The 16,106-nt window shown below is 54.5% G+C and overlaps 1 protein-coding gene across 1 annotated transcript in view; it reads left to right on the forward strand.

Moving 5' to 3' along the window:
* Nucleotides 1-15,406, forward strand: part of LOC110472932 (carnitine O-palmitoyltransferase 1, muscle isoform) — a 22,099-nt gene extending 6,693 nt beyond the window's left edge. The window contains exons 5-17 of the mRNA XM_077789837.1: nucleotides 381-579; nucleotides 1,832-2,077; nucleotides 3,922-4,027; nucleotides 6,950-7,066; nucleotides 7,175-7,225; nucleotides 7,325-7,375; nucleotides 7,493-7,543; nucleotides 7,980-8,138; nucleotides 9,748-9,879; nucleotides 11,343-11,495; nucleotides 12,580-12,681; nucleotides 13,528-13,623; nucleotides 15,297-15,406. Of these exons, the coding sequence (XP_077645963.1) occupies nucleotides 381-579; nucleotides 1,832-2,077; nucleotides 3,922-4,027; nucleotides 6,950-7,066; nucleotides 7,175-7,225; nucleotides 7,325-7,375; nucleotides 7,493-7,543; nucleotides 7,980-8,138; nucleotides 9,748-9,879; nucleotides 11,343-11,495; nucleotides 12,580-12,681; nucleotides 13,528-13,623; nucleotides 15,297-15,389 (1,556 nt within the window). The 3' untranslated portion in view covers nucleotides 15,390-15,406. The remainder of the gene's footprint in view (nucleotides 1-380; nucleotides 580-1,831; nucleotides 2,078-3,921; nucleotides 4,028-6,949; nucleotides 7,067-7,174; nucleotides 7,226-7,324; nucleotides 7,376-7,492; nucleotides 7,544-7,979; nucleotides 8,139-9,747; nucleotides 9,880-11,342; nucleotides 11,496-12,579; nucleotides 12,682-13,527; nucleotides 13,624-15,296) is intronic.
* Nucleotides 15,407-16,106: the final 700 nt, after the last annotated feature.

The following is a 16,106-nucleotide window of genomic DNA, read 5'->3' on the forward strand; positions in this document are numbered from 1 at the left end:
CAAATTCCACCTGGGACCCCAAATTTCCCCCAGTTCCCCCCTAGGACCCCCCAAATCCCCCCTGGACCCCCCAAATTCCACCTTGGACCCCCAAATTTCCCCCAATTCCCCCCATAGGACCCCCCAAATCCCCCCTGGACCCCCCAAATTCCACCTTGGACCCCCAAATTTCCCCCAATTCCCCCCTCGGGACCCCTCAAACCCCCCCTGGACACCCCAAATTCCACCTGGGACCCCCAAATTTCCCCCAATTCCCCCCCTAGGCCCCCTCAAACCCCCTCCCAGACACCCCAAAACCCCCAAATCCTTTTAGGGACCCCCCCAAAATCTCCCAGTGGGATTTGAGGGGGGGTCCCCCTGACGCGCCCTTTCCCCCCCAGACCACCTGAGGCATTTTGCGGGGGGGTCTCACCTGGCCGTGCTTTTTGGGGGGCGCCTGTTCCGGGTGCCCCTGCGGGCGGGCGGGGGGCGGCCCCTGGGCCCCCCCGAGCTCCAGGGGCTGTTCCAGAAAGTTCTGGAGCACGAGGGGGGGCAGGGACCCCCCCCCGAGACCCCCGCGGTGCTGACAGCCGGGGACAGGTGAGGGGGGATTTTGGGGGGGTTTGGGGGGGTTTGGGGGGATTTTGGGGGAGATTTGGGGAATTTTGGGGGAGATTTGGGGGGATTTTGGGGAATTTTGGGGAGATTTGGGGAGATTTGGGGGATTTTGGGGAGATTTGGGGGGAATTGGGGGATTTTAGGGGGATTTTGGGGGAGATTTGGGGCATTTGGGGGAATTTTGGGGAGATTTGGGGGATTTTGGGGAGATTTGGGAGATTTGGCGGATTTTGGGGGGAATTTTGGGAGATTTGGGGAATTTTGGGGAGATTTGGGGGATTTTGGGGAATTTTGGGGGATTTTGGGGAGATTTGGGGGATTTTGGGGAATTTTGGGGAAATTTGGGGAATTTGGGGGGAGACGGGGTTTTTGGGGAGATTTGGGGGATTTTGGGGGATTTTGGGGAGATTTGGGGAGATTTGGGGGATTTTGGGGGAATTTTGGGGAGATTTGGGGGATTTTGGAGGATTTCGGGGAATTTTGGGGAGATTTGGGGGGTTTTGGGGGAGATTTGGGGGATTTTAGCGCAGGTTTGTGACATTCTGGGGGGGCTTTGGGGAGATTTTGGGGGAGTTTGGGGAATTTTGGGGAGATTTGGGGGATTTTGGGGGAGACTAGGGGATTTTGGGGAGTTTTGGGGGATTTTGGGTGGTTTTTGGGGTATTTTAGGGTGTTTTTGGGGTATTTTGGGGTGGCATTTGTGGTATTTTAGGGTGTTTTTGGGGTGTTTTGGGGTCCCTGATGAGGTTTCGGGGTCCCCAGGTGCCGCTGGGCGCGGGCGTTGCTGCTGGCGGGGGGGGTTGGGTTATTTTTGGGGTATTTTGGGGTGTTTTGGGGTATTTTGGGTGTTTTTGGGGTATTTTGGGATGTTTTGGGGTATTTTGGGGTGTTTTGGGGTATTTTGGGGTGGCTTTGGGGTATTTTGGGGTCCCTGATGAAGTTTCGGGGTCCCCAGGTGCCGCTGGGCGCGGGCGCTGCTGCTGGCGGGGGGGGTTGGGTTATTTTTGGGGTATTTTAGGGTGTTTTTGGGGTATTTTGGGTTATTTTTGGGGTATTTTGGGTGGTTTTTGGGGTATTTTGGGTTATTTTTGGGGTATTTTGGGTGGTTTTTGGGGTATTTTGGGGTGTTTTTGGGGTATTTTGGGTGTTTTGGGGGTATTTTGGGTGGTTTTTGGGGTATTTTGGGGTGTTTTTGGGGTGTTTTGGGTCCCTGATGAGGTTTCGGGGTCCCCAGGTGCCGCTGGGCGCGGGCGCGGGCGCTGCTGCTGGCGGGGGGGGGTCCCAGCGCGGCGGCCCTGGGGGTCCTCGAGGACGCCCCGTTCGTCATCGCCTTCGACCCCTCCCCCAAAAACGGGGAACCCCCCGAAAATGGGGAACCCCCCAAAAACGGGGAACCCCCCCCCGAGGAGCGAGACCCCCCCCGGGATGGGGACCTGGACAACGAGGCCAAGGCGCTGCTGCTGGGACCCCCCCACAACCGGTCAGAGACCCCCAAAATCCCCTCAAAACCTCCCAAAATCCCCCCCAAAATCCCCTCAAAAACCCCCAAAATCCCAACAAAAACCCCAAAATCCCCTCAAAAAGCCCCAAAATCCCCCCAAAATCCCCTCAAAACGTCCCAAAATCTCCTCAAAAACCCCAAAATCCCCTCAAAAAGCCCCAAAATCCTCTCAAAAAGCCCCAAAATCCCCTCAAAAACCTCAAAAATCCCCCCCAAAATCCCCTCAAAAACCCCCAAAATCTCCTCAAAACCCCCAAAATCCCCTCAGAAACCCCCAAAATCCCCTCAAAACCTCCCAAAATCCCCTCAGAAACGCCCAAAATCCCCCCAAAATCCCCTCAAAAACCCCAAAATCCCCTCAAAACCTCCCAAAATCCTCTCAAAAAGCCCCAAAATCCCCTCAAAAACCTCAAAAATCCCCCCCAAAATCCCCTCAAAAACCCCCAAAATCTGTTCAAAAACCCCAAAATCCTCTCAAAACCTCCCAAAATCCCCTCAAAAACCCCCAAAATCCCCCCCAAAATCCCCTCAAAAACCCCCAAAATATCCTCAAAAACTCCAAAATCACCTCAAAACCTCCCAAAATCCCCTCAAAAAGCCCCAAAATCCCATCAGAAACCCCCAAAATCCCCCCAAAATCCCCTCAAAAACCCCCAAAATATCCTCAAAAACTCCAAAATCCCCTCAAAACATTCCAAAATCCCCTCAAAACCTCCCAAAATCCCCTCAAAAAGCCCCAAAATCCCCCCCAAAATCCCCTCAAAAAGCCCCAAAATATCCTCAAAAACTCCAAAATCCCCTCAAAACGTCCCAAAATCCCCTCAAAAAGCCCCAAAATCCCCTCAAAACCCCCCAAATCCCCCCCAAATCCACCCAAAATCCTCCCCAAATCCACCCAAAATCCCCCCAAAATCCACCCAAAGCATCCCAGATTCTGCCTGGGAACTCCTAAACCCAACCACAACCGGTCAGAGACCCCCAAAATCCCCTCAAAAACCCCCAAAATCCCCCCAAAATGCCCCCAAAATCCACCCAAAACATCCCAGATTCTCCCTGGGCACTCCTAAACCCAACCACAACCGGTCAGAGACCCCCAAAATCCCCTCAAAACCCCCCAAATCCCCCCCAAATCCACCCAAAATCCTCCCCAAATCCACCCAAAATCCCCCCAAAATCCACCCAAAACATCCCAGATTCTGCTTGGGCACTCCTAAACCCAACCACAACTGGTCAGAGACCCCCAAAATCCCCTCAAAACCCCCCAAAATCTCTTCAAAAACTCCCCAAAATCCCCTTGGGAACCCCAAATCGCCCACAACCAATCAGAGACCCCCTCCACCCCCAAAGTCCCCCCAAAATTTCCCCAAATCCCCTCAAAACCTCCCAAATTTCCCCCCAAAACCTCCCTCATTCCCCCTGGGAACACCTAAACCCCGCCCACATCTGGTCCGAGACCCCCAAAGTCCCCCCACATTCCCCCAAAATTGCCCCAAAATCTCCTCAAAACCCCCCAAAATCCCCCCAAACTCCCCCTGGACCCCCATCCTCCCCCCCAAATCTCCCAAATCCCAACCCAGGACCCCCAGCAGGGATTTGGGGGGGGTCCCTTGAGGAAGATTTTGGGGGTCCCAGGAGGAATTGGGGGGGTCCAGGGTGGATTTTGGGGTGTTTGGGGGGGGATTTTGGTCGCCCCCCAGGTGCTTCTTGGAGCTTTTTTGGGGAATTTTGGGGAGTCTGGGATATTTTGGGTGCTGGGGGATATTTTGGGGGGGGTCCCAGGGTGGGATTTTGGGGAGTTTGGGACCCCCCCGTGTCCCCCCCAGGTGGTTTGACAAGTCGCTGACGTTGGTCGTGTTCCCCTCGGGGCGCGTGGGGCTCAACGTGGAGCACTCGTGGGGAGACCCCCCCGTGGCCTGGCACCTCTGGGAGGTACCCGAAAATACCCCAAAAATACCCCAAATCCACCCAAAAATACCCCCCTAAAACACCCCAAAAATCCCTCCAAATCTCCCCAAAAATACCCCAAAAATTCCCCCCAAATCCACTCAAAAATCACTCCAAAATCCAGAATTCCACCCTGGGGCTGAGCACCTCTGGGAGGTACCCCAAAAATACCCCAAATCACCCCAAAAATCCCCCCAAATCTCCCCAAAAATACCCCCAAAAAAATCCCCCCCAAATCCACTCAAAAATCATCCCAAAATCCAGGATGCCCCCCATGGCCGGGCTCCTCTGGGAGGTACCTCAAAAATACCCCAAATCACCCCAAAAACACCCCCCTAAAATACCCCAAAAATACCCCCAAATCTCCCCAAAAATACCCAAAATATCCCCCCCAAATCCACTCAAAAATCATCCCAAAATCCAGGATGCCCCCTCATGGCCGGGCACCTCTGGGAGGTACCCCAAAAATACCCCAAATCCACCCAAAAATACCCCCAAATCTCCCCAAAAATACCCCCCTAAAACACCGCAAAAATCCCCCCAAATCTCCCCAAGAATACTGCAAAAAAATCCCCCCCAAATCCACTCAAAAATCATCCCAAAATCCAGGATTCCGCTGTGGCCGGGCACCTCTGGGAGGTACCCCAAAAATACCTCAAAATCAACCCAAAAAATCCCGCAAAAAATCTCTCAAAATTCCTCCAAAAATCCTCCCAAAAACACCCCCAAAATTCCTCCAAAAATCCCATCAAATTCCTCTCAAAATCACCCCAAAATCCCTCTGAAAGTCCTCCCTGAATTGCCCCCAAAATCACCCCAAAAATCCCCCCCAAATCTCCCCCAAAATCCCCCAAAAATGGCTCCTGAGATGCCCTCAAAATCACCCAAAAATGTGAGGGGGAAAAAAGAGCAGGAAATGTGAGGGGAGAAAAAGGTGGGAAAACGTGAGGGGAAAAAAGGGCAGAAAACTTGAGGGGAAAAAAAGGGCAGAAAACGTGAGGGGAAAAAAAGGGCAGAAAATGTGAGGAGGGAAAAAATGGTGGAAAACGTGAGGGGAAAAAAGGGCAGAAAACTTGAGGGGAAAAAAAGGGCAGAAAACGTGAGGAGGGAAAAAATGGTGGAAAACGTGAGGGGAAAAAAGGGCAGAAAACTTGAGGGGAAAAAAAGGGCAGAAAATGTGAGGGGAAAAAAAGGGCAGAAAATGTGAAGAGGGAAAAAATGGTGGAAAACGTGAGGGGAAAAAAGGGCAGAAAACTTGAGGGGAAAAAAAGGGCAGAAAATGTGAGGAGGGAAAAAATGGCAGAAAACGTGAGGGGAAAAAAGGGCAGAAAACTTGAGGGGAAAAAAAGGGCAGAAAATGTGAAGAGGGAAAAAATGGTGGAAAACGTGAGGGGAAAAAAGGGCAGAAAATGTGAGGGGGGAAAGAGGCAGAAAATGTGAGGGGGAAAAAGGTGGGAAACATGAGGGGGAAAAAGGGTGGAAAAATGTGAGGGGGAGAAAAAGGTGGGAATTTTGAGGGGGAAAAAGGGATGGGAAAACGTGAGGGTAGAAAAAAGTGGGAAATGTGAGGGGAGAAAAGGGCGGGAAAACGTGAGGGAAAAAAGGGTGGGAAATGGGGAAAAAAAGGGTGGGAAAATGTGAGGGGGAAAAGAGCAGAAAACGTGAGGGGAGAAAAAGGCAGGAGAATGTGAGTGGGGAAAAAATGGTGGGAAACGTGAAGGGAAAAAAGGGTGGAAAATGTGAGGGGAGAAAAGGGCGGAAAACGTGAGGGGAAAAAATGGTGGGAAACGTGAGGGGAAAAAAGGCGGGAAAATGTAAGGGGGGAAGAAAAGGTGGAAAATGTGAGGGGAGAAAGTGAGAAATGTGAGGGGGAAAAAGGGTAAGAAACATGAGGGGGGGAAAATGGGCAGAATATGTGAGGGGGGAAAAAGGTGGGAAACGTGAGGGGGGAGAAAAAGGAAAACGTGAGGGGGGAAAAAGGGCAGGAAACGTGATGGGAAAAAGGGTGGAAAACATGAGGGGGGGAAATGGTGGGAAATGTGAGAGGAGAAAAGAACGGGAAATTTGAGGGGAGAAAAGGGTGGGAAACGAGGGGAAAAAGAGCAGGAAACTTGAGGGGAAAATGGTGGGAAACGTGAGGGGGAGATAAAGGCAGGAAAATGTGAGGGGAGAAAAGGACGGGAAAGGTGAGGAGGGAAAAAAGTGGGAAACGTGAGGGGAAAAAAGGGCAGAAAACGTGATGGGGGGGAAAAAGGATGGGAAAATGTGAGGGGGAAAAAGGTGGGAAATGTGAGGGGGAGAAAAAGGCAGGAAAATGTGAGGGGGAAAAAGGTGGGAGATGTGAGGGGGAGAAAAAGGCAGGAAAATGTGAGGAGAGAAAAGGACAGGAAAGGTGAGGAGAGAAAAAAGCAGGAAAATGTGAGGGGGGAAAAGGATGGGAAACATGAGGGGGAAAAGGGCAGGAAATATGAGGAGGGAAAAAAGTGGGAAACGTGAGGGGAAAAAAGGTGGAAGATGTGAGGGGGGAAAAAGGATGGGAAAATGTGAGGGGGGAAAAGGTGGGAAAAGTGAGGGGGAGAAAAAGGCAGGAAAATATGAGGGGCGAAAAAAAGGGTGGGAAATGTGAGGGGAGAAAAGAGCAGGAAAACATGACGGGGGGGGAAAAGGGCACGAAAAAAACATGAAGGGAAAAAAGGGCAGGAAAACGTGAGGGGGAAAAGGGTGGGAAATATGAGGGGGAAAAAGGGCGGGAAACGTGAGGGGAGCAAATGGAAAACGTGAGGGGAAAAAGAATGGGAAATGTGAGGGGAGAGAAAGTGTGGGAAAATGAGGGGGGAAATTTTGGGAGGGGTGAATTGGGGAGGGTCCCTAATTTTGGGACCCCCTCCCCTGATTTTTTCCCTTCAGTTCGCGCTGGCTCTGGACCGATCCCTGGGCTACGACGAGAACGGGAATTGCCCCGGGGTGGGGCAGGACAGCGACCCTGAGACACCCCAGGAGCTGCACTGGGAGCTGCCCCCGCAGGTACTGGGAGCACTGGGAGCACTGGGAGAGGGTCTGGGGGGTTTTGGGGTATTTTTCGATATTTTTGGGATATTTGGTGAGTGTGGGAATTGCCCCGGGATGGGGCAGGACAGCGACCCTGAGACACCCCAGGAGCTGCACTGGGAGCTGCCCCCGCAGGTACTGGGAGCACTGGGAGCGGGTCTGGGGGTTTTTGGGGTATTTTTCGATATTTTTGGGATATTTGGTGAGTGCGAGAATTGCCCCGGGGTGGGGCAGGACAGCGACCCCGAGACACCCCAGGAGCTGCACTGGGAGCTGCCCCCGCTGGTACTGGGAGCACTGGGAGCACTGGGAGCACTGGGAGCGGGTCTGGGGGGTTTTGGGGTATTTTTCGATATTTTTGGGATATTTGGTGAGTAAAGGAGCTGCCCCGGGGTGGGGCAGGACAGCGACCCCGAGACACCCCAGGAGCTGCACTGGGAGCTGCCCCCGCAGGTACTGGGAGCACTGGGAGCACTGGGAGAGGGTCTGCGGGTGTTTTGGGGTATTTTTCGATATTTTTGGGATATTTGGGGGCAGTTTTTAGGGGTGCTGCGAAGCCTGGGGGTTCAGAGCTGTTTGAGGATATTTTGGGGTATTTTTGGGATATTTTTGGGATATTTGGGGGCAGCTTTTAGGGATGTTGCCCAAGGTTTCAGAGTTGCTTGAGGATATTTCGGGGTATTTTTTGGATATTTTCGGGCAGGTTTCGGGGGTGCTGTCTCAACCCCAGGTGTTCAGAGGGGTTTGAGGATATTTTGGGATATTTTGGGGTATCTCAGGAATATTTTTGGGGCAGGTTTCAAGGGTGCTGTCTCAAGCCCTGGGTGTTCAGAGTTGTTTGAGGATATTTTGTGATATTTTGGGGTATCTCAGGAATATTTTCGGGCAGGTTTCGGGGATGCTGCCCCAGGCCCGGGAGCAGTTCCAGGCCATGGCTGAGGGGCTCCAGCTCCACGTGGTGTCGGTCGAGGACCCCCTGGGACCCTCCGGGACCCCCGAGAACCCCCAGGAGCTGCTGCCGCTGGCGCTGGAGCTGGCGCTGGTCAGGGTGAGACCCCCAAAATTCACCCCAGGACCCCCCAAACTCCATCCCTGACTCCCAAAATCTCCCCAAAATCCCCTCAGGATCATGGCCCCACCCTCACGTACAAACTGATCCTGATGTGCCTTTTCCTCAAGTGCTCCAAAACCCACCTGAGACCCCCAAAATCCAACTGAGACCCCCCCAAATCCAACTGAGACCCCCCAAACTCCATCCCAAAGACCCCAAAATTCCCCAGATTCCCAAAATCTCCTCAAAATCCTCTCAGGATCACGGCCCCACCCTCACGTACAAACCAATCCCGATGTGCCTTTTCCTCAAGGGCTCCAAAACCCACCTGAGACCCCCAAAATCCAACTGAGACCCCCCCAAATCCAATTGAGATGCCCTAAATTCCATCCCAGAGACCCCAAACTCCATCCCAAAGACCCCAAAATCCTCCAGATTCCCAAAATCTCCCCAAAATGCCCTCAGGAGCGTGGCCCCACCCTCACGTGCAAACCGATCCCGATGTGCCTTTTCCTCAAGGGCTCCAAAACCCACCTGAGACCCCCAAAACTTAACTGAGATCCCCCAAAATCCAACTGAGACCCCCCCAAACTCCATCCCAAAGACCCCAAAATCCTCCAGATTCCCAAAATCTCCCCAAAATCCCCTCAGGATCATGGCTCCACCCTCACGTACAAACTGATCCTGATGTGCCTTTTCCTCAAGTGCTCCAAAACCCACCTGATACCCCCAAAATCCAACTGAGACCCCCCCAAATCCAACTGAGACCCCCCAAACTCCGTCCCAGAGACCCCAAAATCCTCCAGATTCCCAAAATCTCCTCAAAATCCCCTCAGGAGCGCGGCCCCACCCTCACATACAAACCGATCCCGATGTGCCTTTTACTCGAGGGCTCCAAAACCCACCTGAGACCCCCAAAACTTAACTGAGATCCCCCCAAATCCAACTGAGACCCCCCCAAATCCAATTGAGATGCCCTAAATTCCATCCCAGAGACCCCAAACTCCATCCCAAAGACCCCAAAATTCCCCAGATTCCCAAAATCTCCCCAAAATCCTCTCAGGATCATGGCCCCACCCTCACGTGCAAACCAATCCCGATGTGCCTTTTCCTCAAGGGCTCCAAAACCCACCTGAGACCCCCAAAACTTAACTGAGATCCCCCCAAAATCCAACTGAGACCCCCCCAAATCCAACTGAGACCCCCCAAACTCCGTCCCAGACACTCCAAAATCCCCCAAATTCCCAAAATCTCCCCAAAATCCCCTCAGGAGTGCAGTCCTGCCCTGGCGTACAATCTGATCCCGATGTGCCTTTTCCTCGAGGGCTCCAAAATCCCCAAATCCAACTGAGACCCCCCCAAACTCCATCCCAGAGACCCCAAAATCCCCCAGATTCCCGAAATCTCCCGAAATCCCCTCAGGAGTGCTGCACCACCCTCATGTACAAGCCGATCCTGATGTGCCTTTTCCTCAAGGGTTCCAAAACCCACCTGAGACCCCCCAAATCCAACTGAGACCCCCCAAATCCAACTGAGACCCCCCCAAACTCCGTCCCAGAGACCCCAAACTCCCCCAGATTCCCGAAATCTCCCGAAATCCCCTCAGGAGCGCGGCCCCGCCCTGACGTACGAGCCGATCCCGACGCGCCTTTTCCTCGAGGGCCGCGCCGACGGCGCCCGCGGCGTGGGGCGACCCCTGCTCGAGCTGGAACGCGCCCTGAGGGACCCCCAAACCCCCGTGAGGAACCCCAAAAATGGGGCTGGGGACCCCAAAATGGGGTTGGGGATCCTGAAATGGGGATGGGGAAACCAAAATGGGGTTGGGGAAACCAAAATGGGGATGGGGAAACCAAAATGGGAATGGGGAAACCAAAATGGGGATGGGGATCCCAAAATGGGGATGGGGACCCCAAAATGGGGTTGGAGCATCATTGGGGGTCTCAGAGGGGATTTTGGGGAGATCATTGGGGGTCTTGGGGAGGATTTTGGGGATGATCATTGGGGGTCTCTGGTTGGATTTTGGGGGTGATCACTGGGGGTCTCTGGTTGGATTTTGGGGTTGATTTTGGGGCACTGTTCGGGGGTCTCTGGTTGATTTTGGGGCGCTGTCCGGGGGTCTCTGGTTGGATTTTGGGGGTGTTCATTGGGGATCTCTGGTTGGATTTTGGGGGTGATCACTGGGGGGATTTTGGGGTTGATTTTGGGGCGCTGTTCGGGGGTCTCTGGGTGATTTTGGGGCGCTGTTCGGGGGTCTCTGGTTGGATTTTGGGGGGATCACTGGGGGGATTTTGGGGTTGATTTTGGGGCGCTGTTCGGGGGTCTCTGGGTGATTTTGGGGCGCTGTTCGGGGGTCTCTGGTTGGATTTTGGGGGGATCACTGGGGGGATTTTGGGGTTGATTTTGGGGCGCTGTTCGGGGGTCTCTGGGTGATTTTGGGGCGCTGTTCGGGGGTCTCTGGTTGGATTTTGGGGGGATCACTGGGGGGATTTTGGGGTTGATTTTGGGGCGCTGTTCGGGGGTCTCTGGTTGGATTTTGGGGGTGATCACTGGGGGGATTTTGGGGTTGATTTTGGGGCGCTGTTCGGGGGTCTCTGGGTGATTTTGGGGCGCTGTTCGGGGGTCTCTGGTTGGATTTTGGGGGGATCACTGGGGGGATTTTGGGGTTGATTTTGGGGCGCTGTTCGGGGGTCTCTGGTTGGATTTTGGGGGTGATCACGGGGGGTCTCTGGTTGGATTTTGGGGGGATCACTGGGGGTCTCTGGTTGGATTTTGGGGGTGATCACTGGGGGGATTTCGGGGTTGATTTTGGGGCGCTGTTCGGGGGTCTCTGGGTGATTTTGGGGCGCTGTTCGGGGGTCTCTGGTTGGATTTTGGGGGGATCACTGGGGGTCTCTGGTTGGATTTTGGGGGGATCACTGGGGGGATTTTGGGGTTGATTTTGGGGCGCTGTTCGGGGGTCTCTGGTTGGATTTTGGGGGTGATCACTGGGGGTCTCTGGTTGGATTTTGGGGGGATCACTGGGGGGATTTTGGGGTTGATTTTGGGGCGCTGTTCGGGGGTCTCTGATTGATTTTGGGGGTGATCACTGGGGGGATTTTGGGGTTGATTTTGGGGCGCTGTTCGGGGGTCTCTGGGTGATTTTGGGGTGATCACTGGGGGGATTTTGGATTGATTTTGGGGCGCTGTCCGGGGGTCCCGCAGCGGGGCCGCCGCCGGGCGCTGCTGGAGGCGGCGCTGGCGCAGGCGCGGGGGCGGCGCCGGGCGGCCATGACGGGGGCGGGGCTGGAGCGGCACCTGCAGGCGCTGGCGGCCGTGGCCAATCAGATGAGGCTCCGCCCACCCTTCCTTACCGAGGTGGGCGGGGCTTCGGCGTGGGGCGGGGCTTGGGTGGAATTACCATATAAGGAAGTGGGTGTGGCCTGAGGGGGTGGGGCTTGGTAATTACCATATAAGGAAGAGGGAGGGGCTTGGGTGTTAATTACCATATAAGGAAGAGGGTGGGGCTTGAGTGTTAATTACCATATAAGGAAGTGGGTGGGGCTTGAGTGTTAATTACCATATAAGTGGGTGGGGCTTGGGTGGGAATGACCATATAAGGAAGTGGGTGGGGCTTGAGTGCTAATTACCATATAAGGAAGAGGGTGGGGCTTGGGTGGGAATGACCATATAAGGAAGTGGGTGGGGCTTGAGTGTTAATTACCATATAAGTGGGTGGGGCTTGGTTGGGAATGACCATATAAGGAAGTGGGTGTGGCCTGAGGGCGTGGCTTGGTAATAATTACCATGTAAGGAAGTGGGTGTGGCTTCAGTTATAATTACCATACAAGGAAGTGGGTGGGGCTTGAGTGATAATTACCATGTAAGGAAGTGGGTGTGGCCTGAGGGGGGTGTGTCTAGGTTATTAATTACCATATAAGGAAGTGTGTGGGGCCTGAGGGGGTGGGGCTTGTTAATAATTACCATATAAGGAAGTGGGTGTGACTTTAGTGAGAATTACCATATAAGGAAGTGGGTGGGGCTTGAATGTGAATTACCATAAAAGGAAGTGGGTGTGGCCTGAGGGGGTGTGGCGTGGTTATTAATTACCATATAAGGATGTGGGTGGGGCTTGGGTGTTAATTACCATATAAAGAAGTGGGTGTGTGTAAATTACCATATAGAGAAGTGGGCGTGGCTTGGTTATTAATTACCACATAAGGAAGTGGGTGTGGCATGAGGGGCAGGTTTTGTTTAAAAGGGGGCGTGTCCTCAACCAGGAAGGGTGTGGCTTGCATAAAATTGCCTTATAATGAGGTGGGTGTGTCCAAGGAGGGCGTGGCCTGACTTCATCTGGCCAATGAGGCGTTGCCACCCGAGGGCGTGGCCTGACGAGCGTCACCGCGATTGGCCGGCGCGTTGGGTGTGGCTGCCGGCCTCATTTGCATGTCCCCGCCCCCAGGTGCTGGGGCAGCCCTGGGCTCTGGCCTTTAGCCCCGCCCCCCGGCCACACCCACCGCTGCTGCCCCTCCCCCTGCGGCCGGCGGGGGGCGGCTTCAACCCGGTGTGTACTGGGAATAAACTGGGAGGGACTGGGAGGGACTGGGAGGGGCTGGGAATAAACTGGGAGGGACTGGGAGGGGCTGGGAGGGATTGGGAGGGAACTGGGAATAAACTGGGAGGGACTGGGAGGGGCTGGGAGGGATTGGGAGGGAACTGGGAATAAACTGGGAGGGACTGGGAGGGGCTGGGAGGGACTGGGAATAAACTGGGAGGGGCTGGGAGGGAACTGGGAGGGACTGGGAGGGACTGGGGGGGAACTGGGAGGGACTGGGGGGGAACTGGGAGGGAACTGGGAGGGAACTGGGAGGGATTGGGAGGGACTGGGGGGGAACTGGGAGGGATTGGGAGGGACTGGGGGGGAACTGGGAGGGATTGGGAGGGACTGGGGGGGAACTGGGAGGGAACTGGGAGGAACTGGGACGGACTGGGAGGGACTGGGAATAAGCTGGGAGGGACTGGGACGGACTGGGAGGGAACTGGGGGGGACTGGGAGGGGCTGGGAGGGAACTGGGAGGGGACTGGGGGGAACTGGGAGGAACTGGGTTGAACTGGGGGTTACTGGGTTGAACTGGGATGGACTGGGATGGAACTGGGGGTTACTGGGATGGAACTGGGGGTTACTGGGTTGAACTGGGATGAACTGGGATGGAACTGGGATGAACTGGGATGAACTGGGTTGAACTGGGATGAACTGGGATGGACTGGGATGGAACTGGGGGTTACTGGGATGGAACTGGGGGTTACTGGGTTGAACTGGGATGAACTGGGTTGAACTGGGTTGAACTGGGTTGAACTGGGATGGACTGGGAGGACCTGGGGGTCCCTGGTGCTGACTGGGCCCCCCCAGCCCCACCAGGACGGTTACGGGGTTTCCTTCACCGGGGGAGGGGACGCCGGCCCCGTCCTCGTCCACATCTCCTGCAGGGAGGGGTCCCCGAAAACGGTGAGTGAGGGCTGGCCAAAAATCCCCAAAATCCCCAAAACCTCCCCAACACCCCCCCAAAAAAACCCGAAAACATCCCCCCAAAAATCCCCAAAAACCCCAAAACCTCCCCAACACCCCCCAAAAAAACCCGAAAACATCCCCCCAAAAATCCCCCAAAACCTCCCCAGCACCCCCCAAAAAAACCCGAAAACATCCCCCCAAAAATCCCCAAAAACCCCAAAACCTCCCCCAACACCCCCCCAAAAAAACCCGAAAACATCCCCCCAAAAATCCCCAAAAACCCCAAAACCTCCCCAGCACCCCCCAAAAAAACCCGAAAACATCCCCCCAAAAATCCCCAAAATCCCCAAAACCTCCCCAACACCCTCCAAAAAAACCCGAAAACATCCCCCCAAAAATCCCCCAAAACCTCCCCAACACCCCCCAAAAAAACCCAAAAACATCCCCCCAAAAATCCCCCAAAACCCCAAAACCTCCCCAACACCCCCCAAAAAAACCTGAAAACATCCCCCCAAAAATCCCCAAAAACCCCAAAACGTCCCCCAACACCCCCCCAAAAAAACCCGAAAACATCCCCCCAAAAATCCCCCAAAACCCCAAAACCTCCCCAGCACCCCCCAAAAAAACCTGAAAACATCCCCCCAAAAATCCCCAAAAACCCCAAAACCTCCCCCAACACCCCCCCAAAAAAACCCGAAAACATCCCCCCAAAAAACCCAAAAACCACCCCCCACAAAAATGCAAATCCTGCCCCAAAAAAACCCAAAACCTCCCCCAAAGTCCCCTAAAAAAACCCCAAAACCTCCCCCAAACCCCCCAAAAAAACCCCAAAACCTCCCCCAACACCCCCCCCAAAAAAACCCGAAAACATCCCCACAAAAAAAACCCAAATCCTGCCCCCAAAAATCCCAAAACCTCCCCCCACCCTTCCTGGGCTGTATTTTGGGTGTATTTGGGCTGTATTTTGGGTGTACTTTGGGTGTATTTTGGGTGTTTGGGCTGTTCTTGGGTGGTTTTGAGCTGGTTTTGGGGTGTATTTTGGGGTGTTTTTGGGCTGTTTTTGGGCTGTTTTGGGGCTGTTTTTTGGGTGTGTTTTGGGCTGTTTGGTGCTGTTTTTTGGGTGTATTTTGGGCTGTTTTGGGGCTGTTTTTTGGGTGTATTTGGGGCTGGTTTTGGGCTATATTTTTGGGTGTATTTTGGGCTGGTTTTGGGCTGTTTTCAGGCTGTTTTTTGGATGTATTTTGAGCTGGTTTTGGGCTGTTTTTTGGCTGTATTTGGGCTGTTTTCGGGCTGTATTTTTGGGTGTATTTTGGGCTGTTTTTTGGCTGTATTTGGGCTGTTTTCGGGCTATATTTTTGGGTGTATTTTGGGCTGTTTTGGGGTGTATTTGGGCTGTTTTCGGGCTGTATTTTGGGGTGTATTCGGGCTGTTTTGGGCTGTATTTTGGGTGTATTCGGGCTGTATTTGGGGTGTATTTGGGCTGTTTCCGGGCTGTATTTTGGGTGTATTTTGGGCTGTTTTGGGCTGTATTTGGGCTGTTTCCGGGCTGTATTTTGGGTGTATTCGGGCTGTATTTGGGGTGTATTTGGGCTGTTTCCGGGCTGTATTTTGGGTGTATTCGGGCTGTTTTGGGGTGTATTTTCGGGTGTCCCTGACCCCTGTGCCCCCAGGACCCCCGGCTGTTCCTGCGGCGCCTCCGCGCGGCGCTGGCGGAGCTGCGGCAGCTGCGGGGGGGGGAGGGGCCGCCCCTCCCCCCCCAATAAACGGCTGGGACCGAGCAGAGCCGGACTGGGCAAACTGGGACGGACTGGGGGGGACTGGGAGCACTGGGAGGGACTGGGAGGGACTGAGAGGGAACTGGGAGGGAACTGGGAGCACTGGGAGGGGACTGCGGGGGACTGGGAATGGGGCTGGGGGGGACTGGGAGGACACTTGAGGTCACTGGTGTTACTGGGAGTCACTGGGAGGTTACTGGGGGGGTCAGTGGGAGGTCACTGGGGGTCACTGGTGTTACTGGGAGTCACTGAAAGGTTACTGGGGGGTCACTGGGACTCACTGGTGTTACTGGGGGTTACTGGTGTCACTGGTGTTACTGGGGGGGTCACTGGAAGGTCACTGGGGGTTACTGGGGGTCACTGGGGGGGGTCACTGGGAGGTCACTGGGGGTTACTGGGGGTCACTGGGGGGGGTCACTGGGAGGTCACTGGGAGGTCACTGGTGTCACTGGGAGGTCACTGGGAGGTTACTGGGGAGGTTACTGGTGTTACTGGGACTCACTGGGAGGTCACTGGTGTTACTGGGAGGTCACTGGGAGGTCACTGGTGTTACTGGGAGGTCACTGGTGTTACTGGGACTCACTGGGAGGTCACTGGGAGGTCACTGGTGTCACTGGGAGGTCACTTGGAGGTCACTGGGAGGTTACTGGTGTTACTGGGACTCACTGGGAGGTTACTGGGGAGGTTACTGGTGTCACTGGTGTT

This window comes from Lonchura striata, chromosome 38, assembly GCF_046129695.1.
Source record: "Lonchura striata isolate bLonStr1 chromosome 38, bLonStr1.mat, whole genome shotgun sequence".
Taxonomy (NCBI): domain Eukaryota; kingdom Metazoa; phylum Chordata; class Aves; order Passeriformes; family Estrildidae; genus Lonchura; species Lonchura striata.